This window comes from Tachypleus tridentatus, chromosome 12 (assembly GCF_004210375.1).
Source record: "Tachypleus tridentatus isolate NWPU-2018 chromosome 12, ASM421037v1, whole genome shotgun sequence".
In the NCBI taxonomy this organism is placed as follows: Eukaryota; Metazoa; Arthropoda; class Merostomata; order Xiphosura; family Limulidae; genus Tachypleus; species Tachypleus tridentatus.
Window position 1 is genome coordinate 51,950,479 of NC_134836.1, and position 16,674 is coordinate 51,967,152.

Consider the following 16,674-nt stretch of genomic DNA (forward strand, 5'->3'; position numbering starts at 1 on the left):
CGAATACCTTAACCATCTGGCCATGCCGCGCCTTTATTGGGACGAGAAAGGACAAATTTGCAACATGAAATTTCACGTTATAATTCAATTTTTGGCCTGGCATGGCCAGGTGTTTAAGGTGCTCGACTCGTAATCAGAAGGTCGCGGGTTCGAATCCCCGCTGCACCAAACATGCTCGCTCTTTCAGCTGTGAAGGCGTTATAATGTGACGGTCAAGCCACTATTCGTTGGTAAAAGATTAGCCTAATAGTTGGCGGCGTGAGGTGATGACTAGCTACCTCTTCTCTCGTTTTACACTGGTAAATTAGGGACGGCTAGCTTAGGTAGTCCTCGTGTAGCTTTGCGCGAAATTCAAAAAGAAATAAACAAAATTTTCTTAATGAATCGGATGACGTATAAGCTGTTGTGTGGTTTTGTGTTTGTTAATAAACAAACGAAAAATTACAAAACTATGGTATTTATTACTTTAATCAAAGAAGAATATTAAAGTAATATCGATATATTAGTGGTATTTTCGTATCAGTTTCAACTAAATTTTCCCCAGCTTGTAATTAAGCTGTAAAATAAATGAAATTATGTAAACAACTAACAGGAAATTTAAATATATTTATAAATAATGCATTTTACAGTTAATCACGAACATTGAAAGTGTCCAGTAAAATGTTATTAAGTGGAAAAGCGCCATCTGGTATTTCAGTGTAACGAACAAGGAAACGTATCGAAACCCGGTTTCTAACGGTATAATTCTACAGACATATCGTTGTTCTACTGGTAGAGTGTGAACATATAATGGTCAAAGCTTCTAGTGCAAGAAACAGATAAACAATGTTATTTCTAAGAAGGTAAAAGTAAAAACTGGTATAAATGTAATACATTGTTGGGTTTGGTAAGAAGGCAGACTAATCAAGATAAATCATGTAAAAATATATTTTGTTTCTTAGTTTTCTGTTTCTAAATTGCATCAAATGATGGTTAACTTAAAGATTAGCTCACCTGTACTGTCAATAAGTGAAATCTTAACACAAATCAATCTGTATGTCCAGACGTAAATTAGACTGATGAGAGTTTTCAAAGAGAAAATTTAACGTTTGCCTTCATGAGATCATATTTGTACTAGTGTGCAGCTCACTTCTGTGATTAACCATGTTCTTGCTAGTGTGCAGCATGCTTCTGTGATTAGCGATGTTCTTACTAGTGTGCAGCATGCTTCTGTGATTAGCGATGTTCTTACTAGTGTGCAGCATGCTTCTGTGATTAGCGATGTTCTTACTAGTGTTCAGCATGCTTCTGTGATTAACCATGTTCTTACTAGTGTCCAGCATGCTTCTGTGATTAGCAATGTTTGTACTAGTGTGCAGCTCACTTCTGTGATTAACCATGTTCTTACTAATGTTCAGCATGCTTCTGTGATTAACCATGTTCTTACTAATGTTCAGCATGTTTCTGTGATTAGCAAAAGAATGCCATATTCCTTGATTCATTTCAACGTTCCTCAAATATTTTATTTAGCATCCCTCCATTTTTTTCCTTTTACTTACTTCCATCAAGAAACATTTAACTCATTTGAACTGTGTTATATATACATATGTAGATATATATACAAACAATAATGACAGTGATAAATGTTGCTAAAATAACCGAGAGATGAAGCTTTTTACTGAAGTTTTTCACACCTCCCCCCCAAAAAAATACTGTCGCGCACTCAGGATGGGGGAGTACCCCACAGCTTGAGAACCACTGATCGGTTTGACGTGTCACGAATGTTCAGAAGTGTTTGTTTTCTGTAGAAAAATAAGAGACCTACTAAACCACGCACACCTTCATAATGACCTTTTGAGCTTATCTCTGGTGTTCGATTATCAAAAAGTAGTAAAACCTTGGTGCGGCTTTAGCGGTTTCACATGTGTGTTTTAACAACAACAAAGTCTATCTGGGACAATGAATCTTTCTAATACAATACAGTTTGGCATTTTGCCAAATAATATTTTGTTAAATAGACAAACGACGGACACCCACCCGTTCACTAGTATGTGAAAAAGCATTTTCGAAGATATTTCATATTTGTTATCCAAAGATTTCAAATGGAGGAAGCAGATTCGAAACTAAAGACATACGACGGGATGTATATTGAGAATTTAAAATCAACAGTAGCGCTATCCACTTTGACAGATATTTGCCGTCTGGTAACGGCAAGACAAGTGGACTCATGTAAAGAATTAAAGACAACATGTGGATCTATTGGTAATTATTCAGAGTTTCTGGTACCGGAAGAGCACCTGGTGCAATCAGAAGTTATATGGGATTACATGTTACTACATCATAAACTGGAAAAGGTAAGTATCCAAAGAGATACTGTATAATTGATGGTTAGAACTATTGTAATTCTTCTGCAGTTTTTCTGTAGTAACAATACAGAATACTTATGAGGCTCCAACAGACTCAAAAATTTATTGTGGTCAATTTTATCAGTGACACAAATGAATCCGTTTCCCACGTGTTTTTTAAACAGTTCGATAATATAAATAGAGATAATATAAATGGAAAGGCGTTAGAATGTTTATGATATATAAAAGTGTTTTTACATAATTTGGAGAAATGAAACACTTGACAAATCAGTGTACATTCAGTTGTTGGTTCATGAGAGATCATGAGCTTATAAATAGTTTTATTTCATGTTTACGAACACGCACACACATATTAGTAGGATAAACTTTAAATCGAAGAGCTAAATTACCAGTGGTATCACCAATATTACAATTAAATCAATAGATATTGCATTTTAAATATCCAACTAATGAATTAGTAAATCGGTATGATGCAAAAATCGAAATTCTATCTACCCACACAGTTCATATGCCTTGAACAGTTATTATAGAAAGTACGATTACCACAATCAAAGGAGGACATAACGATTCTATATAGGAATCTCTCACGGTTTCGTAGTTTGCCTAATCGTGCGTTTCACACTAAACACTTGAATAACTTTATCTATAAATGAAAAGCTGTAATACCTATTAAAACGATACATTCTACTCTACGTAATGAGGTCCAGCATGACCAGGCGGATAGGGCGCTTGACTCATAATTTGAGGGTCCGGGCTCAAATCCAATTCACACTAAACATGCTCGCCCATCATCCGTGGGAACTTTATAATGTGACAGTCAATTCCACTATTTGTTAACAAACGAGAAGCCCAAGAGATGTCAGTGGATGGTGACTAGCTGTCTTCCTTCTAATCTTACAATGGTAAATTAGGGATGGCTAGCGCAGATAGCCCTCGTGGAGCTTCGCGCGAAATTAAAAAAAAACAACAACAACTATACATTATTAATACCTACTAAACAAACCAAATAAATGTATTTATTTGTGTTTTTCATAGTTCTACATCTTGGAATGACTCCAAATACTCAACTTATTTATTTATTAAACAAGAAATAGAAACAACGAGTTCACTCTCGTTGCTAATTCGAGGTTTATGAAAAAAGTTCTTTCGAAGTAATTTTCCATTTACAATTTATTCGAATTGCACACCAAATAAGTTGTTTGAGAATTATATCATAATTGCAGTTTTCCCTATTGTTTCTAAAAAAATGTGAACATTTTTTTTTCATTTCTTACTAAGGGTAATTTTGAAACAACTAAGATGAGCAAACAAGTCTATTTATCGAAGAACGGAATATATTTCATAACAACAGAATAATTTTGCAAGCATTTTCCTTATTGGTATTCTAATCTGAAAGATTCTTCCAGTGTACGGGTTTTCTCTCTCTCACTTTAACTCTTTAGTTTTCTATTAAACATTCAACAATTTGGGACTAAGTTGTTTGTACGAAAATGAAAATATTTTATTGTTTTGAAGAATCTATTGTTATAGAGTAACAATTTTTTTTTATAGAATAACAAACCTATTGTTACAGAGTAACAAACCTATTGTTAAACAAACTGAATATTTCATAGAAACATCAGTGTGGTTACTTTTCATATGTATTACTCCACAAAGGCCCAGCTAGGTGTCTAAGGCACTCGACTCGTAATCCGGGGGTCGCAAAATCGAATCCCTGTCACACCAAACATGCTTACCTTTTCAGCCTTAGGAGCGTTATAATGTGACGGCCAATCTCACTATTCGTTGGTAAAAGAGTAGCCCAAGAGATGGCGGTAGATGATGATGACTAGTTGCCTTTCTTCTGGTCTTCTAAATTAGGGACAGATAATCTTTGTGTAGCTTTGCCCGAAATTTAAGAAACAAACAAAATCATTTGTCCAAAATGTTCATAATCTTGACGTTAAAAAGAAATAGTGAGAATATTTAAAGAATGTGCAACTTTTATGTATTTTATATGTTTTGTAAAGCATTACTTACATCACACACATAAGAATATCCAATATTTAAAGAATGTGCAACTTTTATGTATTTTATATGTTTTGTAAAGCATTACTTACATTACACACATAAGAATATCCAATATTTAAAGAATGTGCAACTTTTATGTACTTTATATGTTTTGTAAAGCATTACTTACATTACACACATAAAAATATCCAATATTTAAAGAATGTGTAGCTTTTATGTACTTTATATGTTTTGTAAAGCATTACTTACATTACACACATAAAAATATCCAATATTTAAAGAATGTGTAACTTTTATGTACTTTATATGTTTTGTAAAGCATTACTTACATCACACACAAAAGAATATCCAATATTTAAAGAATGTGTAACTTTTATGTACTATATATGTTTTGTAAAGCATTACTTACATTACACACTTAAGAATATCCAATATTTAAAGAATGTGTAACTTTTATGTATTTTATATGTAATGTAAAGCATTACTTACATTACACATATAAGAATATCCAATATTTAGAGAACATGTAACTTTTATGTATTTTATATGTATTTTAAAGCATTACTGACATTACACATATAAGAATATCCAATATTTAAAGAATGTGTAACTTTATGTATTTTATATGTATTGTAAAGCATTACTTACATTACACATATAAGAATATCCAATATTTAAAGAATGTGTAATTTTTATGTAATTTATATGTATTGTAAAGCATTACTTACCAATATTTAAAGAATGTGTAACTTTTATGTATTTTATATGCATTGTAAAGTATTACTTACATTACACGTATAAAAATATCCAATATTTAAAGAATGTGTAACTTTTATGTACTTTATATGTTTTGTAAAGCATTACTTACATTACACACATGAGAATATCCAATATTTAAAGAATGTGTAACTTTTATGTATTTTATATGTTTTGTAAAGCATTACTTACAGTACACATATATGAATATCCATACATTTTGTTTTTGCTCACAAAGTGTCATTTCTGATAATTTTCCTAAGTTACGATTGCAGGATAAATTATTTTGAAAGTTTACTCTTATAAATTAAATAATTTAAAAACAAAACATAACAGTGCGTAAAAATGGAATATGATATAAGTTGTATCTTTTTCGAGCAAAAGAGTACAGACCAATCTCACGTGAGAAACGAGTCGACATGACAATAACAAAGTGGCAATGATCGTTTAGTTAGGGTCACTACTGTGACTTTAGAAATGCTAGTGATTTAAAAAAAAAAACACAACAGATATCTTTATTTATTTTTTATCTCAACTACTTGTTTTTATCACTGCCTAAAGACAGTGCTAACCTATCTGACGTATTTAAGATATTTGTTTCTCGAGGCTCGAGGTCGATTTATTAAGTTTTTGTTATCTGCGGCCTTCCCTTCTCAGATCTTTACTGATCAGTGACCCAGTTTGATGGGAAATTTGTCTCTTTTCTCCAGTTAACAATGATAATTTTTATTATTATATGGAGTACATGAGTTTTTCACGTGGAGGATGTAATGATTACTGTTTCCGAGTGCCATTTATAGAACGTGCCAAGGTTGTAATTTAGGTTACACGTCTGAACTTTGTCCTTTTTATTAAAGTTTCCGAGATGGATCAACAGATATCATGTTCTCTCAAACCGTTATGTTATCTTCCTTTTGTCTCTAAAAATAAACAAAGTTTAACGAATACGTTAAAAGTTGTTAATATAGTATTGATCAATACGGTTTTGTTTTGTTTTGAATTTCGCGCAAAGCTAATTTAGCAGTGTAAGGTTAGAGGGAAAGCAGCTAGTCATCACCACCCACCGCCAATTCTTGCGCTGCACTTTTACCAATGAATAGTGTGATTGACTGTTACATTATAACATCCCCCACGGTTGAAAGGGCGAGCATGTTTGGTGTGACGGGAATTCGAACCCGTAACCGTCAATTTATGAGTGAAGTGCCTTAACCACCTGGCCATGCCGGCTATCAGTACGTATATATGTGAAGAGAGCGATTTTTCAACACACGAAGATATATGTATCTGTTGCACACTTTAAAACTTTGCTTTTTAACTATAGATTAGTAGATAACGGGTGTGGGCGTATTTTAGTTGTTTATGAAATCGTTCATAAAAATATTATTTTCTGAATGAGCTTTAACTAATACGATTAACAACAACAACAACAAAAACTTCATTTAGCGGAATGTTCAAAATTAAATAATTTCGTGAACCAAAAGTAAATCGCACTATATTCTCGATAATCCCATTTAAGGTAAAAATGTATTCTGAAGACGGTAGTATGACTATTAAAAATTAATTAGGATAAAGTTAACGTTAATTAATGTAAACGTAAAATTAACGGTAGCTTGATGATGACCTTAGAAAGTCGAAACGGGCCCGGCATGGCCAGGTGGGTCAATGCGCTTGACTCGTAATCCAAGTGTCACAGGTTCGAATCCCAGTCGCACCAAACATGCTCGCCCTTTCAGCCGTGGAGGCGTTGTAATGTGACGGTCAATCCCACTATTCGTTGGTAAAAGAGCAGTCCAAGAGTTGGCGGTGGGTGGTGATAACTAGCTGCCTTCCCTCTAGTCTTAGACTGCTAAATTAGGGACGGCCAGCGCAGACAGCCCTCGAGTAGCTTTGCGCGAAATTAAAAAAAAACAACAAAGGTTGAAACGTTGTTCTGTGCTTTATTTCAGTTAAAATGTTAATTCCCATACCAGCCGTCTTTAGAATACATTCGCACTATAGTTAGTTCTATATTTTTTTCTACGATGTTTTCATTTTGTCACTGGTTGATACTGTAACAATTTTTATTGTTGAAGGAAGTATGCTGAAAATCATTGAACAAAATAGAAACCATTGTACCCAATAAAAACTGTGTCAAGCCTTCAAAACCAAGTTCTTCTTGTGTTGCTCCAAATATACGCGTATTTTGTGAATATTGAAATAGATTTAAATAAACTGGTAAGTTATGTTGGGGTGATTAAAAAAAAAATTCATCACCTTGGTTACGAGGGATTTTATAAATGGAAGATAAAGAAGTTAAGATGCCAGATGTTAATAAGATGTTAATTGTTAAAACTTTTTGAAATATCATATACCACTGATTAGCTAGTTTGTATGTCTTTCTATTTAAAAAGAAATTTAAACACGAATGAAAATCTTATATTTTCTAGAGTGACGTCATTCTAGTGCTGGGAAACCACGATGTGAGAACGGCAGAATACGCGGCAAATTTGTGGTTTCAAGGTTTTGCCGAATGGCTCGTGCTTTCCGGAAACGTTGGTAGTATGACAAAAGGTAAGAGCAGTGGTCAAGAGTTCATTGTTAAAGAAATAAATACTGTTAAATATAAACTTTGCTTTTTTTATCAAATCTTATTACTTATATCAATAAATTTGATAGAATATTTTTTTGCACAAAACCTTTGGATTGTTCGAAGTTAATTTGTTTGTTTCCTATTTAAATAATGCAGCGTAAAGAAACCCTTGCGCTGTGCTAGTTTAGTTAACGAAATGTTTTCAGTCCTATGAGAATGTATAAGAATTATTGTGTCGATTGGACATCTTTGGTTCCTCTCTGACATGTAACAGAATAGTTTTATTTAATGAATGTAACATGATTTTATTTACTCTAATTTACGTCGAAAACGTTTGTTCTGAAAACAACTGCTGAGTTTGTGAACGGATGTACAACATTTATTTCTGTGTATAAAACGTATTTCAGGAAAATGGACTCGTTCCGAAGCGGAGGAATTCCGGGATATTGTAGTACAAATGGGGGTACCTGACAATCGAATAATACTAGAAAGGGAAGCAACGAATACTGGAGAAAACGTGAAATATTCATACGAAGTGATGAGACAACGAGGGCTAAATCCGAAGAAAATAATATTAATTCAAATGCCATATATGGAAAGACGAACATACGCGACCTTCATGAAACAGTGGCCAGGTGATATAACAACACTACAGGTTTCAGTGTCGTCACCTCCGATCGAGTTCCGACATTATCCGAATAGCAAAGTCGGAACCTTTAGATATCTCATCGCTGCTTTACTTGGAATGTTAGAAAGAATCCGTACCTACCCACGGAAAGGTTGGCAGATAACGCAAGTTATTCCCAATAATGTAATGTCGGCTTTCTGGAACCTCGTGAATACCGAACGATATAGCGATTTCTTGGTGTGAATGTTGCTCTATAGATTCACGTGACTCGCGAGACTGTTTCCTGCGAGTAGGATGTTGATACGTTATGCAGTCTATGGAATATTTCTAGGAGTAATTAATCCACTCTAAGAAATGGTTGATATAACCCCGAAACTTACCATCACGTAAACTACCTCGTGTCAGAATAACAAAGATTTATCATAATCAGCTAATCTAACATGAACGCATTTTACAAATATGTGCTTGACAAGCCACTTGCATTTCTGTTTTACGATGTTATTATGATTACACAGTGCAAATATCTACTGTGTTGTTGTTGTTTTTTTTTTCATTTTTCAGTGCAAACTGAAATACAAGGGTATAATAAAATGAGGATATAATAATTCACTCTGGTATCAACCTGGTGACATACACAGTGCTATAAAACAATTTTTCTGAATTAACGATTTCAGTAAAAAGAAAGTGAAAGTGGTAAGAAATAATTAATTATTGTATTTTTTGTTTATATAGAAATCTTCCCTAGCTTTAACTCTGACAACGAATCTACGTGTTAACGCCACGAAACTACAGTAGCTATGATTACATTATTTTACGCTTATAGAACAGAAACTCTGTGTCGCATACTTTTATTTTATTTTTTTCCAAACGGCAAAGAAAGAAATCGCAGAGAAGTTAAACATGACACATAAAGTAACAAAGAAACTTTTGACAAAAGCTCAATTGTTTTTTTTTTATATTATAAATGTGTGTATTACTGGTTTGTTTGTTATCCGAATTTCGCGCAAAGCTACTTGAGGACTATCTGCGCTAGCCGTCCCTAATTTAGCGGTGTAAGACTAGATGGAAAGCAACTAGTCATCACCACCCACCGCCAACTCTGGAGCTACTCTTTTACTAACAAATAGTGAGATTGAACGTTACATTATAACATCCCCACGGCTGAGAGGGCGAGCATGTTTGGTGTGAGGGGGATTCGAACTGGTGACCTTCAGAATACGAGTCGAACGTCGTAACTACTTCGCCATGTGTGGTCAGCATTAGTTAGATATTTCGTAAAATACAAACCAATCGTAAATTTCCAACAATTTCCACAGTTTCACTAGAATTATTTTTATCTATATATCAACGAATAGTGGGATTAACAGTCACATTATAACGTCCCCACAGCTGAAAGAGCGAGCATGTTTGGTGCGACAGGGATTTGTATATTACTTAAAGGTTTTGATATTATGAATGATCCCGAACGGATTATATCACACACACTATTGAATTTCGAATGAGTAAAATAGTTCTTAAAAGAAGGTTTATTGTCTTTCTTAGTTGTGTAAATCGCCGGTTATTTCACAAACGCCTATCATCTAACCTTTTCTCTTATAGTAACTAATAGGACGTAACGTTATTATGTGACGTTTTTAAAAATAATTCATAGGACATAACGTGTGCTCTTTTTGAGTAAGTGATAACGTTATGATCTGAAATTTTGAAACTGTCTCATAGGGCGTAACCTATGAATTGAACTTTCTTTGAAAGTACTTTTGTTGTTATTTTAAGATATAGCAAGCAATACTGGAGCACTTGTTTAGTTTAGTCTAAGCCTAAATAAAACAAAACAGTAATGTTAGCTTATCGTATGATAACACAGGTTTGTACAAATAGTATCCTTACTATGTATTTTAAACCATACTACCCGACTGTGTTATATTAACTTCACCTATGTTACTTTCAATAATAACTTATAATTGCATTATTTTCGTTATTCAACTTAAAGGATGTTACTCCAATATCCCTAGTGGCATAGTAGGATATCAGCAGAGTTGTATTGCTAGAAACCAAGTTTCGATACCCTTTGGGGCAGAACTCACACAGCTCTTTGTGCTTAATACAAAAATAACATTATGTTACTTCCCATATTTGAGTTAAATTGTTTTTAAGTTAGATCACAATTAAGAATAACTACAATTAAAAATATTTAAAGCTTCTGAAAATTTGGCCATAAAATAATCATTCATCTTGTTTATAATTTGATCCTGATATTATATTGTAGATAAGAATTTAACAAAGAAACAACATAACCTTAGTTAGCATTAATCAAAATGATTCATTATCTATAAAAGTACAAATATACGAGATAATACTTATACAATTTAAAACCCAGTAAAGTGTGGTCTGAATTTCGTGCTAAGCTAAACGAGGATTATCTGTACTAACCGTCCCTAATTTAGCAGGATAAGGCTAGAGGGAAGGCAGTTGTTCATCTCCACCCACCGCCAACTCTTGGGCTACTTTTTTACCAACGAATAGTGGAATTGACCGTCACATTATAACGTCCTCACGGCTGAGAGGACGAGCATGTTTGGTGTGACGGGGATTAGAATCATATATAATATAATTCATATATAATAAATAAATAAAATTCATATTTAATCCCACTCAGAAAATAAGCAGGTAAAAAAGATAGATGACAATGTATAATAATCCACTTTTATGGATTTTCTCAACAAAATAAGACATAACAAATTTATCTTAACATACGCGTACGAAACCCCTCCCCGGCATATCAATGTGTCTACTGACTTACAAAGCTAAAATCTGGATTTCGATACCCTTGGTTGATAGAGCATAAATAGCCCATTGTTTTATTTTGTGTTTAGGTTCAAACAGACGAACTCGAAATAATTTTGAGTATCACTCCCGCCTGTCGTACTATCAGCGGACATGGCTTACTGTAGCTGAAGTGTAATAGTACAAATAAAAATATAAAAATAATCTGTGATTCAGCGGACATGGCTTACTCTGATATAAGACACTTTCAAAATTGGCTGAAGTGTAATAGTACAAATAAAGATATAAAAAAATCTGTAATTCAGCGAACATGGCTTACTGTGATATAAAACTGGCTGAAGTGTAGTAGTACGAATAAAGATATAAAAATAATCAGTGATTCAGTGGACATGACTTACTGTGATATACAACATTTTTTAAACTGGCTGAAGTGTAATAATACAAATAATTTCTGTTTAGATATGGGTATTCTTCTCTAATTCAGACAATGTTGTAATTTACCCTCTATGAAACGCACGATCACGATTGCAGGACTTCTGAAACCTGTGAGGAACTGCTGGACCAGTGAGTCAGTATCACCGAGTGTCTCGAGATAGAAACGAGATCGAAGTCAAAGTTTCGAGGTGTTACAGGTGTAGCAGATGTAAATACGATCACAATGGAACATAAGTTGCTTTAAAGGTTAGCTGTAACGGAGATCAGAGAATTTTCACCAGTTGTTGTTGTTGTTTTGAATTAAGCACAAAGCTGTCTGTCTGTTTTTGAATTTCGCACAAAGCTACTCGAGAGCTATCTGTGCTAGCCGTCCCTAATTTTGTAGTGTAAGACTAGAGAGAAGGCAGCTAGTCATCACCACCCACCGCCAACTCTTGGGCTACTCTTTTACCAACGAATAGTGGGATTGACCGTACCATTATAACGCCCCAACGGCTGGGAGGGTGAGCATGTTTGGCGCGATGCGGGCGCGAACCCGCGACCCTCGGATTACGAGTCGCACGCCTTACGCGCTTGGCCATGCCGGGCCTTTCCGTTTACAGAAATGCGTTACAGAAATAAAAATGAATCTCCAGTAGTTAACTGTAGTAGCTCAACATTTGGCAATGAATACTGTTCACTTATTGTCTCATCTCTGGTCACTTTAGTAAGTGTCTTTTTAACTATTGTAAATGGAAATAGACAATCTGTACAATTAAATCAGTGGACAGTGGAAATTACAGGTTTATTCATGTCATGCGAAGTAGTTCTGTACTGATGTAATATCTAAGTTATTTTTAATAACGTTGATACAGAAACATTTGTTAAGGCTCCGTATATCAATATATCACAACAAGAATGGTATCGCCATCTATTATAGAAAACGTTAAATACCATAAGCATAATTTTTTCACATCACTAAAACAGGAGGTTGGGGCGAAGCTTCTTGTATATTTTTACATATCAATCTATCTCAATGGTTTCATAATTATATTTATAATTAGGTGATATTTACCACTGATTAAATCATAGGCTTTCCGACTAACAATTATGTAGTCACCACACAGCATGTGTGTCAATATGCAGCAATTCCTTTTAGATTTTTATTATTCATGAATATAATTTTTAAATGTCGATAAATCTTCTTTTGTGTCATAGATAATCGATTACTTTCGTGATACAAAAATATTTGATTTTTAATACATTTCTCTCGAATTTTCATTAATTTTCTTAAAGAGTGTTTTATTTGGATATTTTAAAAAATAATTCTTGAAAGACTTTTCTAATTGTTTCCCTTTCATGATCGCGGTTTGTGGTTAGCACGCCGGGCTGTACATCAGGCGGTCGTGATTTCGAACTGAGATGTAGGATGAAGATCTTTTGAATTTTCAGTTGTAAGGCGTTATAGTTGTAACAACCAATCCCGACCCCTAGTGGGTCAACGGTAAGTTTACGATCTTACAACGCAAACATCTGGGAGTCAATCACGATTTCCTGTGGCGGATGCAGTCGATAGCCCAACGTGACTTTGCAACAAACACAAACAGCTGAGAAGTGAAAGGATTGCTTTCCCTCTATTCTAAAAGATCTATATTAGATAGGCTATGTTTGAGCTTTAGGAACTTTGGCTTTGCTGTTTAGACAATGTGTCACTTAAACTCATAGATTAAAAACTCCCTCATCATTGCAAACTATACAATCATAAAATTTGGAATAATGATTCCAGAGACACAGCCAATCAGTGAAGATTAAGATTTGATTTATACTTAAAATATAATGTTGTTTGAATTAAGTCCCTGTTTCCTCAGATGAGCCACCTAGTGGCACAGCGGTACATTTGCAAAACAAACCGCTAGAAACCAGATTTCGATACCCGTGGTGGGCAGAGCACTGATAGCCCTTGTGTAGCTTTGGGCTTAATTCAAAAAAGAACAAAAGATGAAAGTGTTGGGTGATACGTAGAGAAGTGTTTCTTATAATAATCGCTATAATAAAATACTTAGAAAGTGTTTAAATTAAGGCAAAACAAACACTTCATTCTGTTTAATTATTTAGATTACAGAAAAACATAAACATGAAATTTGTGACTTTAATGTAGCAAATTTGACGCGATATAGTGCAGCTAATGCTCTAGTTTCCCGTTTAAAATAATAACATTATAGTTGTGGACTTTTGTTGATTTTTACCTTTCAAGGTTTACTGACAGTCACACACATATATCCCTTCCTATAAGTGAGATAAAACATAAACCCAATAAGTTATGCCAACCTATGCTTTATTAGCGTCATATCTTAAACATAAATATATAATTATGAAAAATTAAACTTACTTAAAAAGTCAGTATTTATTATACAGTTTAAAATAAACATTGGTATCAACAATCTCTAAAATTTTGTTTGTGTTGAATGAGTTTACGTCTTTCTGTACTATATATTGCGAGTATTGTAACAAAGATTTTTTTACTCAAAGAAGATATTAACCACCTTTTTTTAAAACACAAATGTTTTATTATTCTGTTTTTAACTACATATATTTTTGTGCGGAAATAATATAAAGAAAGACTACTACTTAGGAGCGAGCTCAATTTAAAACATATTATTTCCATATTTTATAATTAGCTTATTTTCGGTCGCAAGATGGAAGCACAAAATGTTTTTCTGTAACAATATTTTGGGACATTTCATTGGACGAACATTATATCTGACAAAACATTGCCACTAAAAATAAAGAAAAAATTATTATTCAAATTAATATTAAAGATATCTAGTAGTTGAACTCTTTACACAACTGATAGATATGTTATTGATTCAGAGTTTAATAACTCCAGTTTATTTTTAATTTTCAAACAATACGTTATACAGTGGAATTCTTTCATTCAAGTTTTCAGTGGGGCTCAACCTGAAGCTCTATGTGTATGCATGGTTCCATGCTTGAACCCAGGATCTGTAAAATGTCCTCACTATTAATTTTTCTGACCCTGGCATGAGGTTATCAACTGTATGCACATACAATCTGGGGTGAACTTGGAAAGCGTGGTTTCTGAAAATGACCCTTAATGTTGGTCCATTGCTCTGAGGTACTTGTATTACTTTTACTATCTAAAATTAGCCATTCCATCTGCACTGATCTTCCTCTTAATATAATTAAGTATTTGTTTCAATTATTGGAAGTATTTGTTGCATGTACATTAAATAGGCTTGGGATATTTTTTTATTTCTCAATAGATGGCGTACAGTTAATATGTTTTGTTTTTTCGCACAAAAGCTTCGAGGGCTATCTTGCTCTCAATAGATGGCGTACAGTTACCAACGAATAGTGGGATTGACCGTCACATTATAACGCCCCCACGGCTGGGAGGGCGAGCATGTTTGGCGCGACTCGGGCGCGAACCCGCGACCCTCAGATTACGAAGCGCACGCCTTAACGCGCTAGGCCATGCCGGGCCACATTTCCTTAATAAAAAAAAATAATTTGTTGCTAATTAAAATGTAGTAAGTAGCGTTACCTTTGCAAAGCTATTATTATTAACGTCTATTCAGTATGCTGGTAAGATTTGACACAAATATCAAATAAAATCCTTCTGAATTTTCAGTCCAACTTAATTTGGTATCAAGTTCCATACTGGTTATTAATTAAAGTGAAATATTAAATCAAATTTTATTAATTTCATATAGTACAATATAACCAATGTCTTGCTTTAAAATAACAGGTTCCACTATGAAGGGTTATAATTAAGTATAGCAGTGCATAATATTCGGGGATCACTTAGGTTTTCAAATAATCCATGCACCGAAACACCACCCTATCAAATTTCTAAGCAAAAAATAGACCATATAAAGTATTGATTATAATATATTATCTGCATATATACAGTAATAATGCGCTGAAAGAGTCACTAATATTTACAGTATAAAGATTCAAAAGTCTTTAAAGCAGCAACTTTTTGTCTACCTACCTTATCACGTGAACGGGGTTAGCTCCTATGACTTCTCCAGCTTACTTGACTGGTCTGTGGGTATCTGATTTTGATATATCGATAAATGTATACAGTTTTATTTTACAAACAATAAATATATCATGCACGTACTTCAATATTTTAAATCTCGATTAAATCCAACAGGTGGCGCTATATATGAGCGAATAGCGAGGCATCTGTTTCTGAAGGTAAAGTATATACGTTATACAGATATAACATAAAAAGAAACAGATGAGAGTAATAAAATTATGAATTTTAAAATGAAATAGGAATCCTACTACAAAAGGCGATGAAACATGAGTTAAAAGCATAATCACAAATTTATAAAATTAAATTCTTACTTTGGCAGCTTTATACACTTATGTGTATGCCATAGTTAGGGTTACAGAAATGGGAAACATTTTCCTAATTTTTGGCGACAAAAATGTCTCATAATTTGTTAAATGTCTTGTTGACACTTAAATGACCTGTAATGGGAAGTTCATGTATGGGCAGCTTTCAATATTTCAGAAGGATGTGCATTTGGAACAACGATTTGATAAATTACAGCCCCGTCCTCTGAAACTGGTACATTTAGTGGCCTCCATTTTTTTGTGAGCACACCATTTTTGAAAAAGTAACAATTTGGAACTTTTTCAAGTTCATCTTTTGGGAGAGCATTTATCTCTGAATGACTGTTATATAATACTAGCCGTTCTGAGATATATTTTTACTTCATGTGAATTTCTCGTCATCAAGAATTCTGGGAGAACATGTTTTAATAGTGACGAGATTTGCAGGTTCGTTTCTTGCTCAGTGATCAGTTGTTTTTCTTAACAAATGGAACTTGCCCAGCTGATCCAGATCCCTCATGTTCATCACTACCACTCACCAAAGCCTTGTAAGTAGGACAATCATTCACGAGATCCATATCGGACTCAAATTATGTCTGTGACAAATCTATAAAGTTGTCCTCTGAACACACGTCTTTCATTTCTTTTGGGGCTAATTTCTCAACCTAAGATCGAATCACACACAGCACACGAGGAAAACACTTTTGGAATCTCATCAAGAACGTCGTCCTTAGAAGAAATAGTGACAAGCTCCCTACTCATCTTGGTTTTAACAACAGAATAATTACATTTTATCTTTA

The 16,674-nt window shown here is 33.8% G+C and overlaps 2 protein-coding genes across 2 annotated transcripts in view; both read left to right on the forward strand.

Moving 5' to 3' along the window:
* LOC143233321 (brevican core protein-like) overlaps positions 1 to 16,674 on the forward strand; it is a 97,983-nt gene that overhangs the window by 64,607 nt on the left and 16,702 nt on the right. The window lies entirely within an intron of this gene.
* Positions 1,906 to 12,110, forward strand: LOC143233320 (uncharacterized protein SCO4629-like). The gene is made up of 3 exons (XM_076469447.1): positions 1,906 to 2,333; positions 7,538 to 7,661; positions 8,088 to 12,110. Exons 1-3 carry the CDS (start codon positions 2,082 to 2,084, stop codon positions 8,549 to 8,551), a joined length of 840 nt encoding a protein of 279 aa, XP_076325562.1. The 5' UTR covers positions 1,906 to 2,081; the 3' UTR covers positions 8,552 to 12,110.